The sequence below is a fragment of the Centrocercus urophasianus genome, unplaced genomic scaffold (genome assembly GCF_019232065.1).
Source record: "Centrocercus urophasianus isolate 14NV4802_14NV808 unplaced genomic scaffold, USGS_Curo_1.0 seq_58, whole genome shotgun sequence".
In the NCBI taxonomy this organism is placed as follows: Eukaryota; Metazoa; Chordata; class Aves; order Galliformes; family Phasianidae; genus Centrocercus; species Centrocercus urophasianus.
In genome coordinates, this window is record NW_024885177.1 from 1,128,801 (window position 1) to 1,144,039 (window position 15,239).

The 15,239-nt window shown below is 48.9% G+C and overlaps 1 protein-coding gene across 1 annotated transcript in view; it reads left to right on the forward strand.

Moving 5' to 3' along the window:
* Nucleotides 1-15,239, forward strand: part of LOXL2 (lysyl oxidase like 2) — a 36,931-nt gene that overhangs the window by 4,540 nt on the left and 17,152 nt on the right. Inside the window, exons 2-4 of the mRNA XM_042836150.1 lie at nt 1,878-2,295; nt 4,198-4,373; nt 12,422-12,633. Of these exons, the coding sequence (XP_042692084.1) occupies nt 1,944-2,295; nt 4,198-4,373; nt 12,422-12,633 (740 nt within the window). The 5' untranslated portion in view covers nt 1,878-1,943. The remainder of the gene's footprint in view (nt 1-1,877; nt 2,296-4,197; nt 4,374-12,421; nt 12,634-15,239) is intronic.

Sequence of the window (15,239 nt, forward strand, 5' to 3'; positions counted from 1 at the left end):
TGCTATGATCTAAGGGGGTTGCTTGGAAATCGTTGTCCTGTTCACAACAACTGCTCTGCCCACGTCTTTATCCTCTGGGCTGGAGCCCATCCTGCATCCATGAAACACATTGTAAGAGGTTTCTTTTGAAATCCCTGCTGGTGGGTATTGAAGTTGGGTATGTCTGACAGCACTGATGTGTGTTGGCTCGGGAGCCTTTTGGTTTTGCAGAGCACGTCCGACTGCATTTGCTTTGGGAAATCCCCTTTGTTTCCTGTTGGAGGAGAGCAGCCTTGTGAAAGCACTGTATTTCCTTCCTCTCTGTCTGACACGGGGCAGGGCTTGCTTCCATTCCTCTCAGCCTCACCTCCTGACCTGCAGAAATTGGAAAAATACCTTGTCTGCGTGCCAGAATTTCTTTGAAAACGTCCAAATCTCAGTCTGGTGAAGCCACTGTGAGAATATCTAGCTCCTTGAAACCAAATCATAACTGTCCTAGAAATGTTTGCCCCATATTCCCCCTCCTCTGTTGTAGTCCCCACTTTGCTTTTTCACTTTTCTGCCCAAAATCCAATGCAACTCCTTTAGCGAAGTCCTTTGTTGCATGCATGTGACTTTTATGGAAATGTCTTCCATCCCCAGCATGTCAGAGGGTTCTCACTGCTACCAGCCCTATGGAACACAAGGGGAAACTGAGGCAGAGCGCTGGCTGAGGTCAGGTAGCAGGCTGAAGCTGAGGTTTAACTGCATTCTGAATCTCAAGCTTGTCCCCTGGGATTTCTGATACATCTCTCTAGCTTGGAAGGCTGCTTAGCGTGTCATGCTGGTCCCTTTTTGGGGATAGCTGAGCCCCCGCAAAACCACTGGAGGGTTTTACATCACAACATCTGTTTGTGGAGCCCAATCTTTCCCTCTCCCTCCTCTTTGGTATTTGCCAGGAAATAACTGAGCTTTAAGGGCTGGGGAGCTTTTTCCCACTGCACTGTGGCATTGCTTCATTTGGAAGCTATTCAACCATCAGCCCCCACGTGTGCTCCTTGACCGCTCCGCGTGCTGGGGAGTGTGTGAAGTGGGCAGAAAATGACCAGGCTTTAAGCTCTGCCCGGCATCCGGATAAAATCCTCTAATGAGCCAAAAGTTGCTGGTTCTTACTTTCAATGGCCAGTTTGCTACGCTGAGGGATGAGCCCCAGCCCTGATTTAGCAAGCAAACCCTGGAGATCATTAGCACATGGCAAGGCCAAATGAGATTGCTATTCTGCAAGGTAGGGCTACCTGCATTGATTTTCTGCAGAGGAAATGATGTGCAGAAATAAGTCTTCTACCATGTAATTAGGAAAATAGACCTCAATAGCAATACGTTGCTTCTGACCACACTGTTATACCTTTCACTGCCCCTTCAGTTTTTCCACTGTTTAAGTGATTGTGCTCTTTTTTTAAGGGGAGTATCAGGGAATAATGGTTAGTTCCACCCTAGTTGAGTGTCTTGCACTTACACTGAATCATAGAATCATTAAGGTTGGGTAAGAACTCTGAGATCACCAGATCCAACCATCAATCCATCCCTGCTAAACCACATCGCTCTGTGCCGCAAATACTGAACTATTGGATTTGCAGAGGAATAGGAAAATCCAATTGCTGCCATTCTTGACCTGTAGAATGCCGCCCTGGAAAATAATATTCTTCAGCCAGAGCAATTTGACTTAAATTTGCAAGCGGTTTTCATGTGTTTCTTCTCATTTTCTTCTCCCACCCCCCGGGAAATAATTGACTTTGGTTCTTACCAAGTCAGGTCATTGGGTATGGTGTCTCCCATAGGTTTACCCCCTTCTGAAGCAGGAGGAATGAAATCCACGTCCTCACCAAGCCTCACTCACCCTCTCCTTTCATTCCGCGCAGCACCTACCTGCACTGACCAGCAGCTGCAAAACAACACTTTGGCTCTGAGCACTGTGAGCACTGAACATGGAAGGATTCCTGGGCTTTAACCATAACCACTGTTTCATCGTGCTGTTCTTCGTCTCCCTGAGCCTTGCCCAGTACGAACACTGGCCCTACCTCCCCGGGTACCCTGAGCCACCCCCACAAGTCTACCAGCCCCCCCAGAGGCCAGCAGACGTTCCCAAAATCCAACTACGGCTCGCAGGGCAGAAGAGAAAACACAACGAAGGCCGAGTGGAGGTGTTCTACAGCGGCGAGTGGGGAACGGTGTGCGATGATGACTTCTCCATCCATGCAGCGCACGTGATTTGCAGGGAGTTGGGCTACGTGGAGGCAGTGTCCTGGCTACCGAGCTCAAAATATGGGAAAGGAGAAGGTAAGGTGACCCCCAGAGCTACAGCATCTTGCTTAGCTGTCTCCCCGACCCTAATAGTTCTTGACTCGATGGCGAGATTTGAAGATGTAGGACCAGACGAAGAGCTGAAGGAGCTGATCTTGGTGTGTGAGCTCTAGCAGGGGAGGAGGGTAAGAAAATCTGCAGCAGGGCTACTGAAAAGGTATCTGCAACCCCAGATGTAACTTACAGGTAGTTATGTAGTTCACGCTTCCATTGCCGCGCAGTGAGTCAAACAGAACCTCTGAGCACTTTTTCCTCCTGTTCTTCTTTTCCCTGCGAACAGTTTGGGCTCCAAATAGATTGCCTTTTTGATGACGTACAATTCTCTTTCCTCCTGTTGTCTTCTCTAGAGAGGCATACATCACTCTGCAATGCAGAGTAGCCTGCAAAACCCCAAAGGAACGTGTATGCTTTGTGTCCTCTATAGAACTGTGTTTAGAATAATCTTTTGGGACTCTCCAAGCTGGTCCTGGTGAGGAAGAGCTGTTCACCCCCAACCCAAACTGCACGTCGCTTCTATCGTGATCTTTGAAATAGCACAAGGAGGTTGCGTGGGCAATTGCAGCTTGGAAAGTTGGATCTTTCCTTTTTATAGATAGTAATAAACTCTCAGAATAGTAATGCTTGAGGTAGAATAGCTCTGTGAGAGTATGCAACTCAGCAGCCTTGTTTAATTGTCTTCTACTACGCCGTTAGTTAAATACTGGCCGATGGAGTTTCTTTCTCCAAACTTTAAGGCCTGGCACACTGTTGATGTAACCCACAGACAGATTATTTCCACTCCAGCAGGGATAAACGTGCTGTATGTCTGTTACTTAGCACTGCTCGTTAGTGCTCACACCTATAAAACTGCCTGTTAAGGAGCAAGCAAGCCTTAAGGTTGACTTGAGTGAAACGTGAAACCTGGAATGTTGTCCCAGGCTGTGGATTTTGGCTTTTGGGGTGGAGAAGATTTCTGACAGAGAGAAAAGAGTCCATGACATTGGAAAACAAGCCAGAAAGTCTTTGCCATCTGGTTCAGTAGGTAAATTCTGATCCAGAGAGCCTGCATAGGGAGAACTGTGCCTTCCTAGGTCAGAAGGGACTCAATAGACCTAATGTTTGGGGAGCATGAGGAGGGCTGGCAGATCCACCAGCTGGCTGGTGTTGAACCAACTGAGCATTAGGGCTGCTGGAACGAAGCTGGGAAAGCCAAGGGAAACAGCTCCGACTGCTCTTAGGAAATCTCCTTGTGGCTCTGAAGGTGGGGCAGTCCCTTCCATCCAAAGGCTGCGTCCTTCAGACAAGCAGAGATTTGGGGACCCAAAATTATGGGAATTGTTTGTCGTTGCTCCTTGGAGTTCAGGGGATAAATCACGGGGGAGTAACACATACCCAGCACGTTTCCAAAGGGAACGTGAGCACTTGGTAAAGGGGAGTCTTGAAGGTTCTTTGGTTCTTTGCTTGGAAAATATGACCTCCTGTTCTTGGAGTGGCAACTGTAGATTTTTGTCCACCTGTTGGTCAGCTCTGAAGGACCTGATTTGTTTTTATACAATATACCTGTAGCTACAGTCTGGAAAGTGGATCTGGTCATTGGTTTTCAAGGAGCACACGAATAACAGGATAACACAAATAACAGGAGGTTCCAATCAACGGTGGTTTGTTAAATCTTTTGCAAAAATTTGCCTTTAAAACGTTAGGACATTTAATCAAAACTTGGAGCACTCTCACAGAAGAGATTTAATGAGGGTTTGCTGGGAAACGACGTGAGGAGAAGCCTTAAATACAGGGGGTGATTCAGTGTGATTAGAGGGCAGGATCCAATCAGCCAAACCCCTGATTATCACAGTCTGGATCTGCATCTTTCTGAGTCTCATTTCGATTTTCTTTCCCCTTCAGGGAAAATTTGGATGGACAATGTCCATTGCAATGGCAAGGAGACCACGCTGGCAGCGTGCACCTCCAATGGCTGGGGAGTGACAGACTGCAAACACACCGAGGACGTGGGGGTGGTCTGCAGTGAGAAGAGAATCCCTGGCTTCAAGTTTGACAACTCATTGCTCAACCAAATAGAGGTAAATGGGCTTTAAAATTCCAGGATGGTGGTCGAGTCTTCCTTGGAGATGTCTGCTATGTGTTGTAGGCTATCTGAGCTGCACCCTATAGTGAGAGCAAATGCTAGACAGTGACTTTTTAATTGTATTTCTAAGAAAAAAAACAGGAGAGAAGGATGTTTGCTGTACCCACAAGCTTCTACCCATGTGGGTTTATTGGCCCATAGCACCGAACTGCTGAGTTTTCTTTCCCCTCATGGCTCCCTTTGGGGACTGGAAGCAAACTGGAGGTCTTTGGTGTAACAGGGGGTAGGGTTTGTAGTAAATAGGGCTTACAAGCATGGAGTTGGGAGGAATGGATTTTCAATACAAAAGGGTTTTTGGTCTGGTTAGCTAAGTAATGATGTGACTGTGATAATTCTATGGAAATAGTTCTGGGAATGGGAGATTAGTGCTAGAAGCGATGAAATGAACATGAGCAGAGGAAAACGTAGGCTGGTCACTGGGGGAAAGGCTCTGGATTTTGGCTGAGGTTGCACCTCCAGGAGTAAAATGTCTGAATCACTGCTCAACCAGCATTGTTAGATTTCTGCAGTATAAAACTCCGTGGGGGAATAACCTGGGGGGAATGCTGGGCTGGAAAGAAGCTGGGCTGAGCTCATCAAAGGAAAAAAAAACGTTTGCTCTCTCGAATGTTCAGGTTGGAAAATATTTGTGGTGACTCAGCCAACTGCTCCCGTGTTTCAGTGTGCAGAACATCTCAAAAGAACTTCTCCACCGACCAAAGTCAAACCCTATTTTAAGCAGAGAGAGAATCCAGGGTGCATCGCATGCCACACCGTGGTTTCTGTGTGGCTGAATCTTGGCTCCGTTTGCCATCTGAAACAAAGGATGCAGCATTCTTTATCACCATGCAGCAAAATTGTTCTAGTTTTCCTTTGCAGTCACTGACGGGTGGAAGGCTCTGAAATTCTGCTTGTCTTGACCTGGCTTCCCTCTGCTACAGAGGAGGAAGAAAGGCTTTCCAAAAGGATCTCAATGGCCCCAGGCAGTTGCTTAGGGAGCGAGGCTCATAGAACATCAGTGATGGCTTTGACAGATGTGTGCTTTCCCAAAGCCATAGTGAATCCTCCAAAGAGAGGCCTGGAAGAAAGGATGCTTTCGTCTAGACAGAGGTTGCATCGCACTGAGATGCTTTGGGTATTAATCACAAAAGCTGGGGAGGGCTCTGCTTTTCCGTTAGCTAACCACTGGAGGTTGATTAATGAGTAGAACACGTTGGGGTGACCAAGAACTGGTTGTGCTGATGCTGTGTGGGTGTTGAGCTTCATGTCAGATAAAGAGAATGAATCACAGGACTGGAGCAGCTCATGTGGCTGAAGCCATAGGAGAAATAGGTTTGGGTGAGTTGTATCCTCCATGACCTGGGAGCTGGGCATGGGTGAAGGCGTTCACCACCATGGTAAGGGGTGAGTTGCATTCCCAGAGGTGGGTGAGGAGCACTGGTGACCAAAGGCACTGGTGAGGGTAGAGAGTTTTCTCATATCCCTCCAAAGTCACAAAGAGCTGAAGGGTTCTTTATTCTGCTGGTTTTAATGCTGCAGGATTAAGGCTAAAGGTGATGTGCTATGAATTTTTCAGATGCTTGTGTGGAAGCACAGCTCACTCACAGCTAGCTGTCAAATGCTTCAGGTTTTCCACCCCCCTTCCATCTTTCGTTCTCTTCTCTGTGTTTGCTTTATCTCATTAGCAGCTGCTGTGGCATTGCTGGGAGTCAGAGACGATGAGAGGGGTTACTCATAGGGTCACAAACCACCAAACAGTGAGGTCAAAAGGCTGATGTGAACGCAGGCTGAAAGTCTTTGCCCTCTCCAGCATGCCTGGGAATTCTGCATGTCATAGCATGCATTCACTGGGGGAAACGTCATCGTTCTGTGAGCAGTTGGGCTCCTCTGGCTGCAGCCCAGCTCTTGCCCAATGGATGTTTCCCCCATTAGGATGGAATTGGAGTGAAGGACTTGAGATATTTATTTTTTTTATGGATAGGTCTCTCCTCTGCCTTCAGCTACTGCACTGGTGAAGGCAGTGTGATAATGGTGATGTATTGATGCATTTGGTGGGAGCAGCACTTCTGTTCTGCCTTCCTGGGAAATGCGTGCTCTGGGCAGCACAGACAACCCATCGCCAAGCAAGTGCCATTGCACTCATCTCAAATTCATCATTTGGAAATTGACTTCAAGCCCTTTAGTGCTACTTTCTGTGGGGCTGCCAAGGTTGAACGGGGAAAGCCAGCAGCTATAAGGCAACGTCTGACTTCATTCTGACTCGGCTCCAGCTCGGAGGGGCTGTGCAAACTGATGTTTGCTCAAATCTGGCCCCACTTCCACTAAAATCCAGCAGGCAGAAGGATTGCACACTCTTAAAAGCAACACGAGAGCCTTCGAGCAGAGCTTATTTTTATTGGACGTTATGCATGCTTCTATTCCCCAGTTTGGAAATGCTGTAGATAAGTGGTATAGGATGAAATTTCCATCACCAGAAGCCACTTGGCTTAAATATATACATGTGTATGTATGCTCAGCCGGATCTTTTCCCATCGCAGCTCATGCTTGGAGGGTTACATCACAGCTCTTCCTGTTCCTGAGCCTTTCCATTCCTGCTCCCCCAGTTCTATGCAGCAAACCCGCTCAGCCCAGCTTGAGTGGTAGGAGATATGTGACACAGAGGCAGCAGATGGGCAGGAAGAGGTTTAAAAGGACTGAGCTTAGGGCAGCTCTGGAATCAATCCATCAGCCTCTTGCTGAAGGGCAAAGTCCCGTTGTGCTTGATACTTCCAGCAGATGCTGCAGCTTCTAGCCTTGTTCTGAGGGTTGTTTCTTGGAGAGTGGTGGATGCACGGAGTGGGGCTGTTGGCTGGGATCAGCCTCCTGAGCACTGCCCATCTTCAGCAGAGCCTGCTTGAAGCAACCTGGGGCAATGACACTGAATGCAATCTGGAGCTGCTTTTCCCCCTCCTCTCTAAAACATGTAGACTAAGTATGCAGACAGCTTCTCATTTATGGAGAGAGCTTGTGGCTTAGCCTTGTTTTACTGTGGATGTAAAGGCTGCCCACAGCCACAGGGGCAGGAGGAGACTGATTCTGGACCTGTGCTCCTCCATGCAAGCATCAGCTCATCCAACGCCATGTGGGCAAATTACGGTTGGAATAACATGGGGAGTTGACTTAGCTTGTATTTCTTGGAGTAAAAGCTCCCAGGTTTGCGTGCTTGTATTCACATTTGTGAGTTATTGCGTGACTTGGGAATACAACAGGAGGGCAGAGCACAGCACCTGCTTTGTTCATAACGGTGTCTCCAGGTCCAGCTGTACAGCTGCTGTGTAGATGGGGCAGGGGATGCTCTTAGGGATGCCACGCCTGAAAGCCCCACAAAGCGCAGGAAGGGAGCTGGGAGTTGAGATGCCCTTCTCTGATGTGCTGGGGGCTGGATGAGAGCAGTGCATGCTCCAAACACACACAAACCCACCTGTGACAGCATTGCTAAGACCACGAAAACCAGCTCTGCCCTGAATACATCTCTTTAATAAATGCATTTTTTAAGCCATCCCCCAAAACATCCTTAGCAAAATATTTGTTGTCCGTCCTCTTCCTCTCTGTGCACACATCCAGGCTGCAAATAGGATGTGCTCTAAATATATCGAATAGCTGCAGCCACGGTGTTCCCAAATAGATGTGGTACCTGGGAGCAGACAGTGGGCAGACGAGGGCTGGTGGAGCACACTGGGCTGTGCTGCTATTCCTGTCCTCCTTTTCCTTGCTGGAGCAGAAAAATCTCACTTGAAAGCCGGGTGGCTCAAAGGGTCTGGTTGTGCCGGGTTGGAAATGGGTTGAGTTTATATTGTCTGGGGTTTGTAAGCAGCCCAGTGGGGCTGTGGGGATGAGGTTGTATAGAACTCCTCTGTGTGCTGCTGCTAAGTGCAAGGCTGAGGATGGGGACAGGGTCAGTGGGCATGGTGGGGTGGGCTGGGGTTGGCCTTGGTGATCTCAGGAGTCTTTTCCAACCTCTGTGACCACGGTGGGGATGGTTTGCGACTGGACTTTGATGACCTTAATGTTCTTTTCCAATCTGGATGATCCTACTGTGCTATGATATTGCTTGTGGCCTGGCACAAGTAGAACTGTTATATCACCATGCAAATCAGTGGATGCTCTCTCTGTGCCACGAGGATCTGTTCCCACCACCTGAGACCAGCCCTGTCCTCACTGTTTGAAAACCCAATGTTTGTTTACCTGTTTGTGTCAACAGGTTTTAAGCTCTTCCCCCTTCATGTAAATGTTTACCTCTCTAAGCACACACCTGCGTGCAACATAAATGCTGATGTTTGCCCAGAGAGCATCTCAGCATCTGTTCTGGAGATAGCTCAAGTCAGATGTTGATTAAGCCATTGAGGTAAGCCTCTGTTTCTTCACTGCTGTAATTTTAATGTGTGTGCAGGGGTTTCTGGTGCTTGCCATCCAGCCCTTGTCTCCAGTGGCCCCTGTTAGCCTTCCTTAGCCTGCTTTGCACTGGGCTCCCACTGAAGCATTGCACAGTTTAGCAAAGGCCTCAGCTTTGTCACTTATGATCTGCACTGCGTTTGCTCCTGGAGCCTCATCCTGCACTGCGCTCTCCTCTCTCACCCTTTTGCTCTGTGCAAACCTCAGAACAAAAAGTGCTCCTGGTCCAGTGCAGTGCAGTGCAATGCTCCCAGGGCTGCTGCCTGCCCTGTACAGCCTGTTCAGCCTTGCAGCATCTCCCTCCCTGTGTTTATTTAACAGCTGGGACCTCAGCGGTGACTCAGAGGCACAGCTCCAGATGTTTAAGTCCAAACAGATTCCTTTCATTCCCATGCATGTGAAGAGAGAGCTTTTGTGAAAGCAGGGGGGCAGTGAGTATGGACTATCGAGGGACAGAGGTAGCACTCAGGCTCATTGCTTTGGTTAAACCACACATCTAAACGTGTGTAACCATTGCTGGGCATCCTCAGGGCTGCTGCAAGGAGAAAGCTGTCACTGAGCCTGGGAGGGTGGGGGGATGGTCCTTCCCATGGGAACAGATGGCAAAAGGTAGAAGGAAATGTCATAAAGTGTGGGTGTTTACAATCAGGGGTTGTGTTTGGTTCAGAGAGATGAAAACAAAAGAGCTGAGGCTCAGGACCGACCCCTTTTCTTCTTGCTATCCCCTGTTCTCTGAAGGTGGAATTCATGGGTTTTGTAACAGAGAGGAGCAGGAGGAAGGGGAAAGGACCCAAAACAGTTTTGGGTTCTGGAGGCTTCATGCAAGCAGGAGAGAAATGCCTTTGGGTTTCCTGCTGCGTTTCCTAGAGGTAGTGCTGCTCTTTGGATGGCTGCCTGGCTCCTGAAATGCTGCTGCAGGCTCTGCTTTATGGTTGCAGCACAGCTGCTCGTCTGATAGCTGCTTGGAGATCATCAGAGGGTTTACAGGTCTGCCTCAATAGCTGGCATAACAGCACCAGCAAAGCTTTCAGACAGAGGTTTCCTTGTTAACACGAGCTCTTGTTGCAGGCCTTTGTCTCCACGTGTACAGAAAGCACGCGCAGGCTGTCTGAAAGCATCTGCTCCAGCTATTAAATGTTGTTTGTTCTGATTTGGATGTGAAATCTGTTTTCACCATCAGTCCCTCTGCTGTATGCATTGGTGTCGGGGGTAAAATACAACCTGGCTGTGCTTGCATTACTGAATACTCCCAGTGCAGAGAGAGGAAACCATTCAAGCCTGTATAGAGCCATTGGGAGGAAGGTCTTAGTGTGCTGCAGGAGGAAGGAGGGCTTGCTTTGATCCATTGTTCTTTATATTCCCAGTATAAATCCAAGATCAGCAGCACACTGAATTCTTCTCCTGGATGTTTTGCTGTTTGTTCAGACCCAGAGCAAAGCCTTGTGCTCACAGATTCACAGAATGTCCCCAGTTGGAAGGGACCCATTGGAACCATCAAGTCCAACTTGCTGTGCCAGAAGGTCTGTGAGCGAAAAGTGCTGGAGGTTTTGCTGCTGTTTGGATGCAATTCCTGCCTTAGGGTCATTGCAGAAGCACTTTGATCACTCTGCATTGATCTGCAATGATCCTCTCATTGCTCAACCTGCAGAAAGAGTCAGAGAATCTTTCCTTTCTCCCATCTTATGAGGGCTGTATTTGTCTTGGAGGCTTCTCAGCTTTGTCACCCCTGCAATAAGGGAGCATTCATCTTGCTGAAGACTTCTACTGCAGCAGTGAGCAGTAATGGCTTAATGATGACTAATGAGTGCAGCACAGGGTAGCGATTCTGCTGCGGAAGCACCAGGCAGATGTTTCACATCTGGACTGTTGCTCTGCATGAAGCACACGGAGCAGTGCCACCGTGCAGCTTCTTTGCAACATGTGCATCTCAGAGCATCGTTCCTGGAGGTGATACCACATTTTGCTCTGAATGTTTCTGTTCCTTTAGTATGTGCTGTCCAGATGTCTCAGTTGGTTCCTGCGTGGGACCCTTTTTCTGAACACCTGAATGCCTCAGATGTGGCAAACCTTGGATATCGTTGTGTCGTTTGCTTTCTTCTCAAGGGCTGTAGGAGCTTTCCAGACCTAAGCCTGAGCTGTCAACTCACTGTGTTCATCCCTGCACAGAGTCACCAGGGCTGTCCCATGGGTGCTCCTGCTGTGGAGGGCTGAATTCCTGCAGATGGAGGTGAAAAGGAGATATCAGCCAAGTAGTAAATGCAGTCAATAATAAATGTAGGTAAAGGTTTGCCCAAGGCTGGGAGTAAGGCCCAGCCTCTCCCTGCAGTTGGTTTCAATTTGCCCAAGGCTGTGATTCCCATCAGTGCTGGGGGATGGATGTGCCACGTGTGATTCTCGGAGCTGCATCAGCCCTGCAGTGCTCTTCCTGCCCCAAATACCTGCGTGCCATCCGCAGAGGCCGTGTCTCTTTAAAGCTTTGGGCCCCCTCCTTTTCCAAGTGATGGAGGGGAGGGCAGGATTCCTCAGATCTGATGTAACCCTGAGCAGAACCACGTGGCTTCGTACATTTTTGACAAGAAAAGCTCTCCTGGAAGCAAGCAGTAAAATTTTCAGTAGCTCCTTTGTAATTGCTTGCCACAGCAAATATTTTCCAGTCAGCCTTTGCTTTGGGCTCAGGTCCCTGCAAGGTTTCTGCAGTGTCCTCACGTAGGCTCCAAAATGCAAAATCCATTCGACCTCCCCGACTCGTTTGCTGCAGGAGGAGCTCAGCTTGCAGCAATGGGGGTATCTCTGTGCCAACAGTGTGGGGATGGGAGCCCAGGGGGACCCCTAGCTCGGTCCCCTGCCAGTGCTCTGTGCCAGTAATCAGCCCCACCACAGCTCACTCCAGTAGTGGCCAAAACCTATATGTGTAGTGAGGTCACTGCTTCTGAAATCAACACTTTCAATGAACTTCAGTAACAGAGGGGATTTATTACATTGCCATTCATTCACACTTGTATATGTGTGTATATATCCACTTGCAGGACAGAGGAAGGAATTGCACAAGGTAGAAAAGCTTGTTTGCTTCATGGTTGTCATTGAACTGATTGAATTGGAAGGGACCCTTAGAAGCCATCTGGTCCAAAGCCCCTACAATGAACAGGGACACCCACAGCTCAGTGGGGTGCTCACAGCCCTGCCAGCCTGACCTCAGGTGTCTGCAGGGATGGGGCATCCACCATCTCTCTGAGCAACCTGTGCCAGCGCTTCATGGAATAGAATTATAGTCATTAAGGTTGGAAAAGACCTCCAAGATTCCAAAGTCCAAATCCCAACCCGCCGTACCTGCAGAACCGTCAAGGTTGGAAAAGATCACTAAGATCTCCAAATCCAACCCCAGCCCGTCCCCACCGTGCCCATTAACTGTGTCCCTCAGTGCCACATCTTCACGTTCCTCGAACAGGAACAAAGATGCCACCACACCTCTGGACTTTTCCCAAACAGCCCTCATCACTCCGAGCACAACAGCTCCCCCTTCCCCAGCAGCTTCATTGCAAGCCTGCATCGTTCCTCTTTCTTTTCCACTCACAGAACATGAACATTCAGGTGGAGGACATCAGGATCCGGCCCATCCTCGCCACCTATCGCAAGCGGGTGCCCGTCACGGAGGGTTATGTGGAGGTGAAAGAAGAAGGGACCTGGAAGCAGATCTGTGACAAGCACTGGACCATGAAGAATTCCCGAGTCGTCTGCGGCATGTTTGGGTTTCCGAGCGAGAGGAAATACAACACCAAGGTCTACAAGTAAGAGCAGAGCTCTGTGTGTTTCTTTCAGCGCTCGGGGCCTTGTTCAGAGAGCCCAAATTGTCAAATGGCACTGGAGACCTTGAGGTAGAGTAAGCTCTGACTGCTTAATTCCTTCAGATCGGGTTTTCCTACTGTGTAAATACTTGAGACGTCAGGTATTTCCTTGGGTGGGCAGGGGTGGTTTGCTCCCCAACCAAGAGTATCGCTGTTAGTAGCTGGTAGCTCCTGCAGCAGATGTGGGCATTCAGCCCAGTGCATCCCTTTGTTTGCACCTATTAGCAACGGGTTCAGGTCCTGTGTTGTGTGCAGGGGGTTGGGTGGACACGAGCAAAACCCATCATCCGTGAGCTGAGCTCAGTGCTTCCATCTCTCTGCAGAAAGCTGTAGGGTCAGGTATTGTGCTGAAGGCTCTGCTGGGAGAACCTTGGAACAAAGCAGGCTTTTGTTGGCTGCATTGCCCATATTGCCCGTGTTCCTCAGTTCTGGTCTTGCTCCTCCAATGTCACGCTTACCCCCATCAAGCAGCTGCTCTCCAATTTAGGGCAGTTGTGATTTCAGTGTTGTTTCATATATACATATATATTTATTTTATATTTCTCGGTTGCTTTAAAATGAGAGGAGGAAACGGCGATCCCCAGGGAGAAAGAACATCGTGCCTTTGAGAGCCTCAGGCTGAGCAGTTCAGGCTGTTTCTCCATCCTGAAAGCTGGGAGCTCCGGTCTTTTGTTGTTGTTGTCAATGCTTTTTGTCACCATCCTTCATCACAGACATAGATCTTCCTACGCTGTTCCCTAGGAATAACACCCCAGAGCAGATGCAAAATAGTTTAAGCTCAATTCTGCCTCATTTTTCCCTCTGCTTTGTGACCCAGGAATGGGAAAGTGTCAGTCGGTGAAGGGGAAGCTCTCCAGGCAGGAGCTGTGGTTTTCCTGTTCTTTTTGGCCTCTGCGTTGCTATTTCTGAAAGCTCCCCCTGGAACCAGCTGGCCAAGTCTCATTTATTTTGTTAGAAAGACGGTGATCAATAGAAGAGGTCTTTGGGTTGGGAGAGCGTAAAGCCATATAGCAGCAGAAAGAATATAAAGTGAATAACCCAGGTGGAGCTCTGCTTTTGGGCACCCCGGGGAGCCAAGCAGGGAGCTGATAATTGCTAGCAGGCAGTTGTTATCCATAGGAACGTTTGCTCCCATCAGTGCAGTAAATTCAGACCTGAGATTCCCATTCCCTGCACCAGAACAGGAGGACAGAACGCTTCTAGTAAAACAAAGCAGATTTTTCCTGCTTCTCAGTTATGGCATTTCCAAGAAGAGCATTAACTTTAGCAGCTGGAGCCATCTGCCCTAAATAAAAGGATGCGTGGTAATTGTCCCGTCTCTTGCAACAGCCCATGCAGAGATGGAAAAGCTGATGCACAGTGCTTCAGCGGCACTGAAAATCCCATTCACTGGAGCTGGAGTCATGAATATGCAACGCAAACCCCCAGGCTCGTGCACCTCTGCTACCAAAACAACATCTTGTGCTTCGTTTTAATGAAGACCCAAACCACCCTCATTGGTGAGCTGAGCTCGCCGGTGCTCAGCTCTGCGGCTGCGCTGTGGTGGGAGGTGAAATGATGTGCAGATGGATCTGGCTTGAAAGAAAACAAGTTAGTTCATCGTTGTCACCGTGCCAGGGTTTTATTCCTGAATGCGACTCAGGCTCTGCAGTTGACAGCGCGATTTATGTTCGGAAACAAAACAAATCTTCAACGTTGTTTCCATGTTCTTGTTCGTGCTTCAAAGCGGTTTTATATAAGAGCTGTTTGTTAACTCCTCCTCCTCCCTGTTCTGAGCAGCATTAAATGCATCCTGCTGACAGGGACGGAGAAGTCTAAGGCAGAGAATGAGCCCGATGCCTTCCTGATGTTCTCCTACAGCTTTTGTCCAACAGTCAAGGAGCGGATGGTGCGGCCAAAGGAGAGGATGATTTGTCCATGGGTGGCCAAAGGGTGGAGGGAAGAGCTCAGCAGTTCCAACACGCTTTGTTCAGTGTCTGCCTGAGTAGCATCTCTCAGTTTAACCAATCTGAGTTGTATATTTGGTCGCCTGTGTGGGGCTTGCGGTAGAAATCCTGATGGTTTGGATTCTCTCCAGCAAAGCCAGGGTCCTAAGGGCTCCAGGAGAAGGTCAGGGCCCAAAGAAGAACTCTCCAGCTGCCATTCAGTGTGCCGTGGGTGACTTTCCCAGCACGTGTGTGATTTGCTCTCTGCTCTCCTTGTCCTCTCCGACGTGTTCTTACAAAGCCATGCCCTGTGATGCTTCCCACAGCCCTCAGGTTTAACCTGTGGCTTTTTTTTCAAGCTCACTCAGTGAAGATCCATCTTTTCTGACATCCTTGGGTTCCAGCATGACCTCGAATTGGCTGAACTCAGCACGACTGCTCGCTCACCCCTCTGATCTGAGCAGCGTTGTGCTTGGCTTGCACCAAGGCCAGCAAGAGGTGGCCTGCACCCTTTCTGTGCTAAATAGCAAGAATGCCCCGAGTTTCTGTCTGTAGAGATCATCTGCATTCTGCTTTTTTTCACATATCCATTCTGGGGAAGTGAGGTGGGGCTTCTCTGGCTCT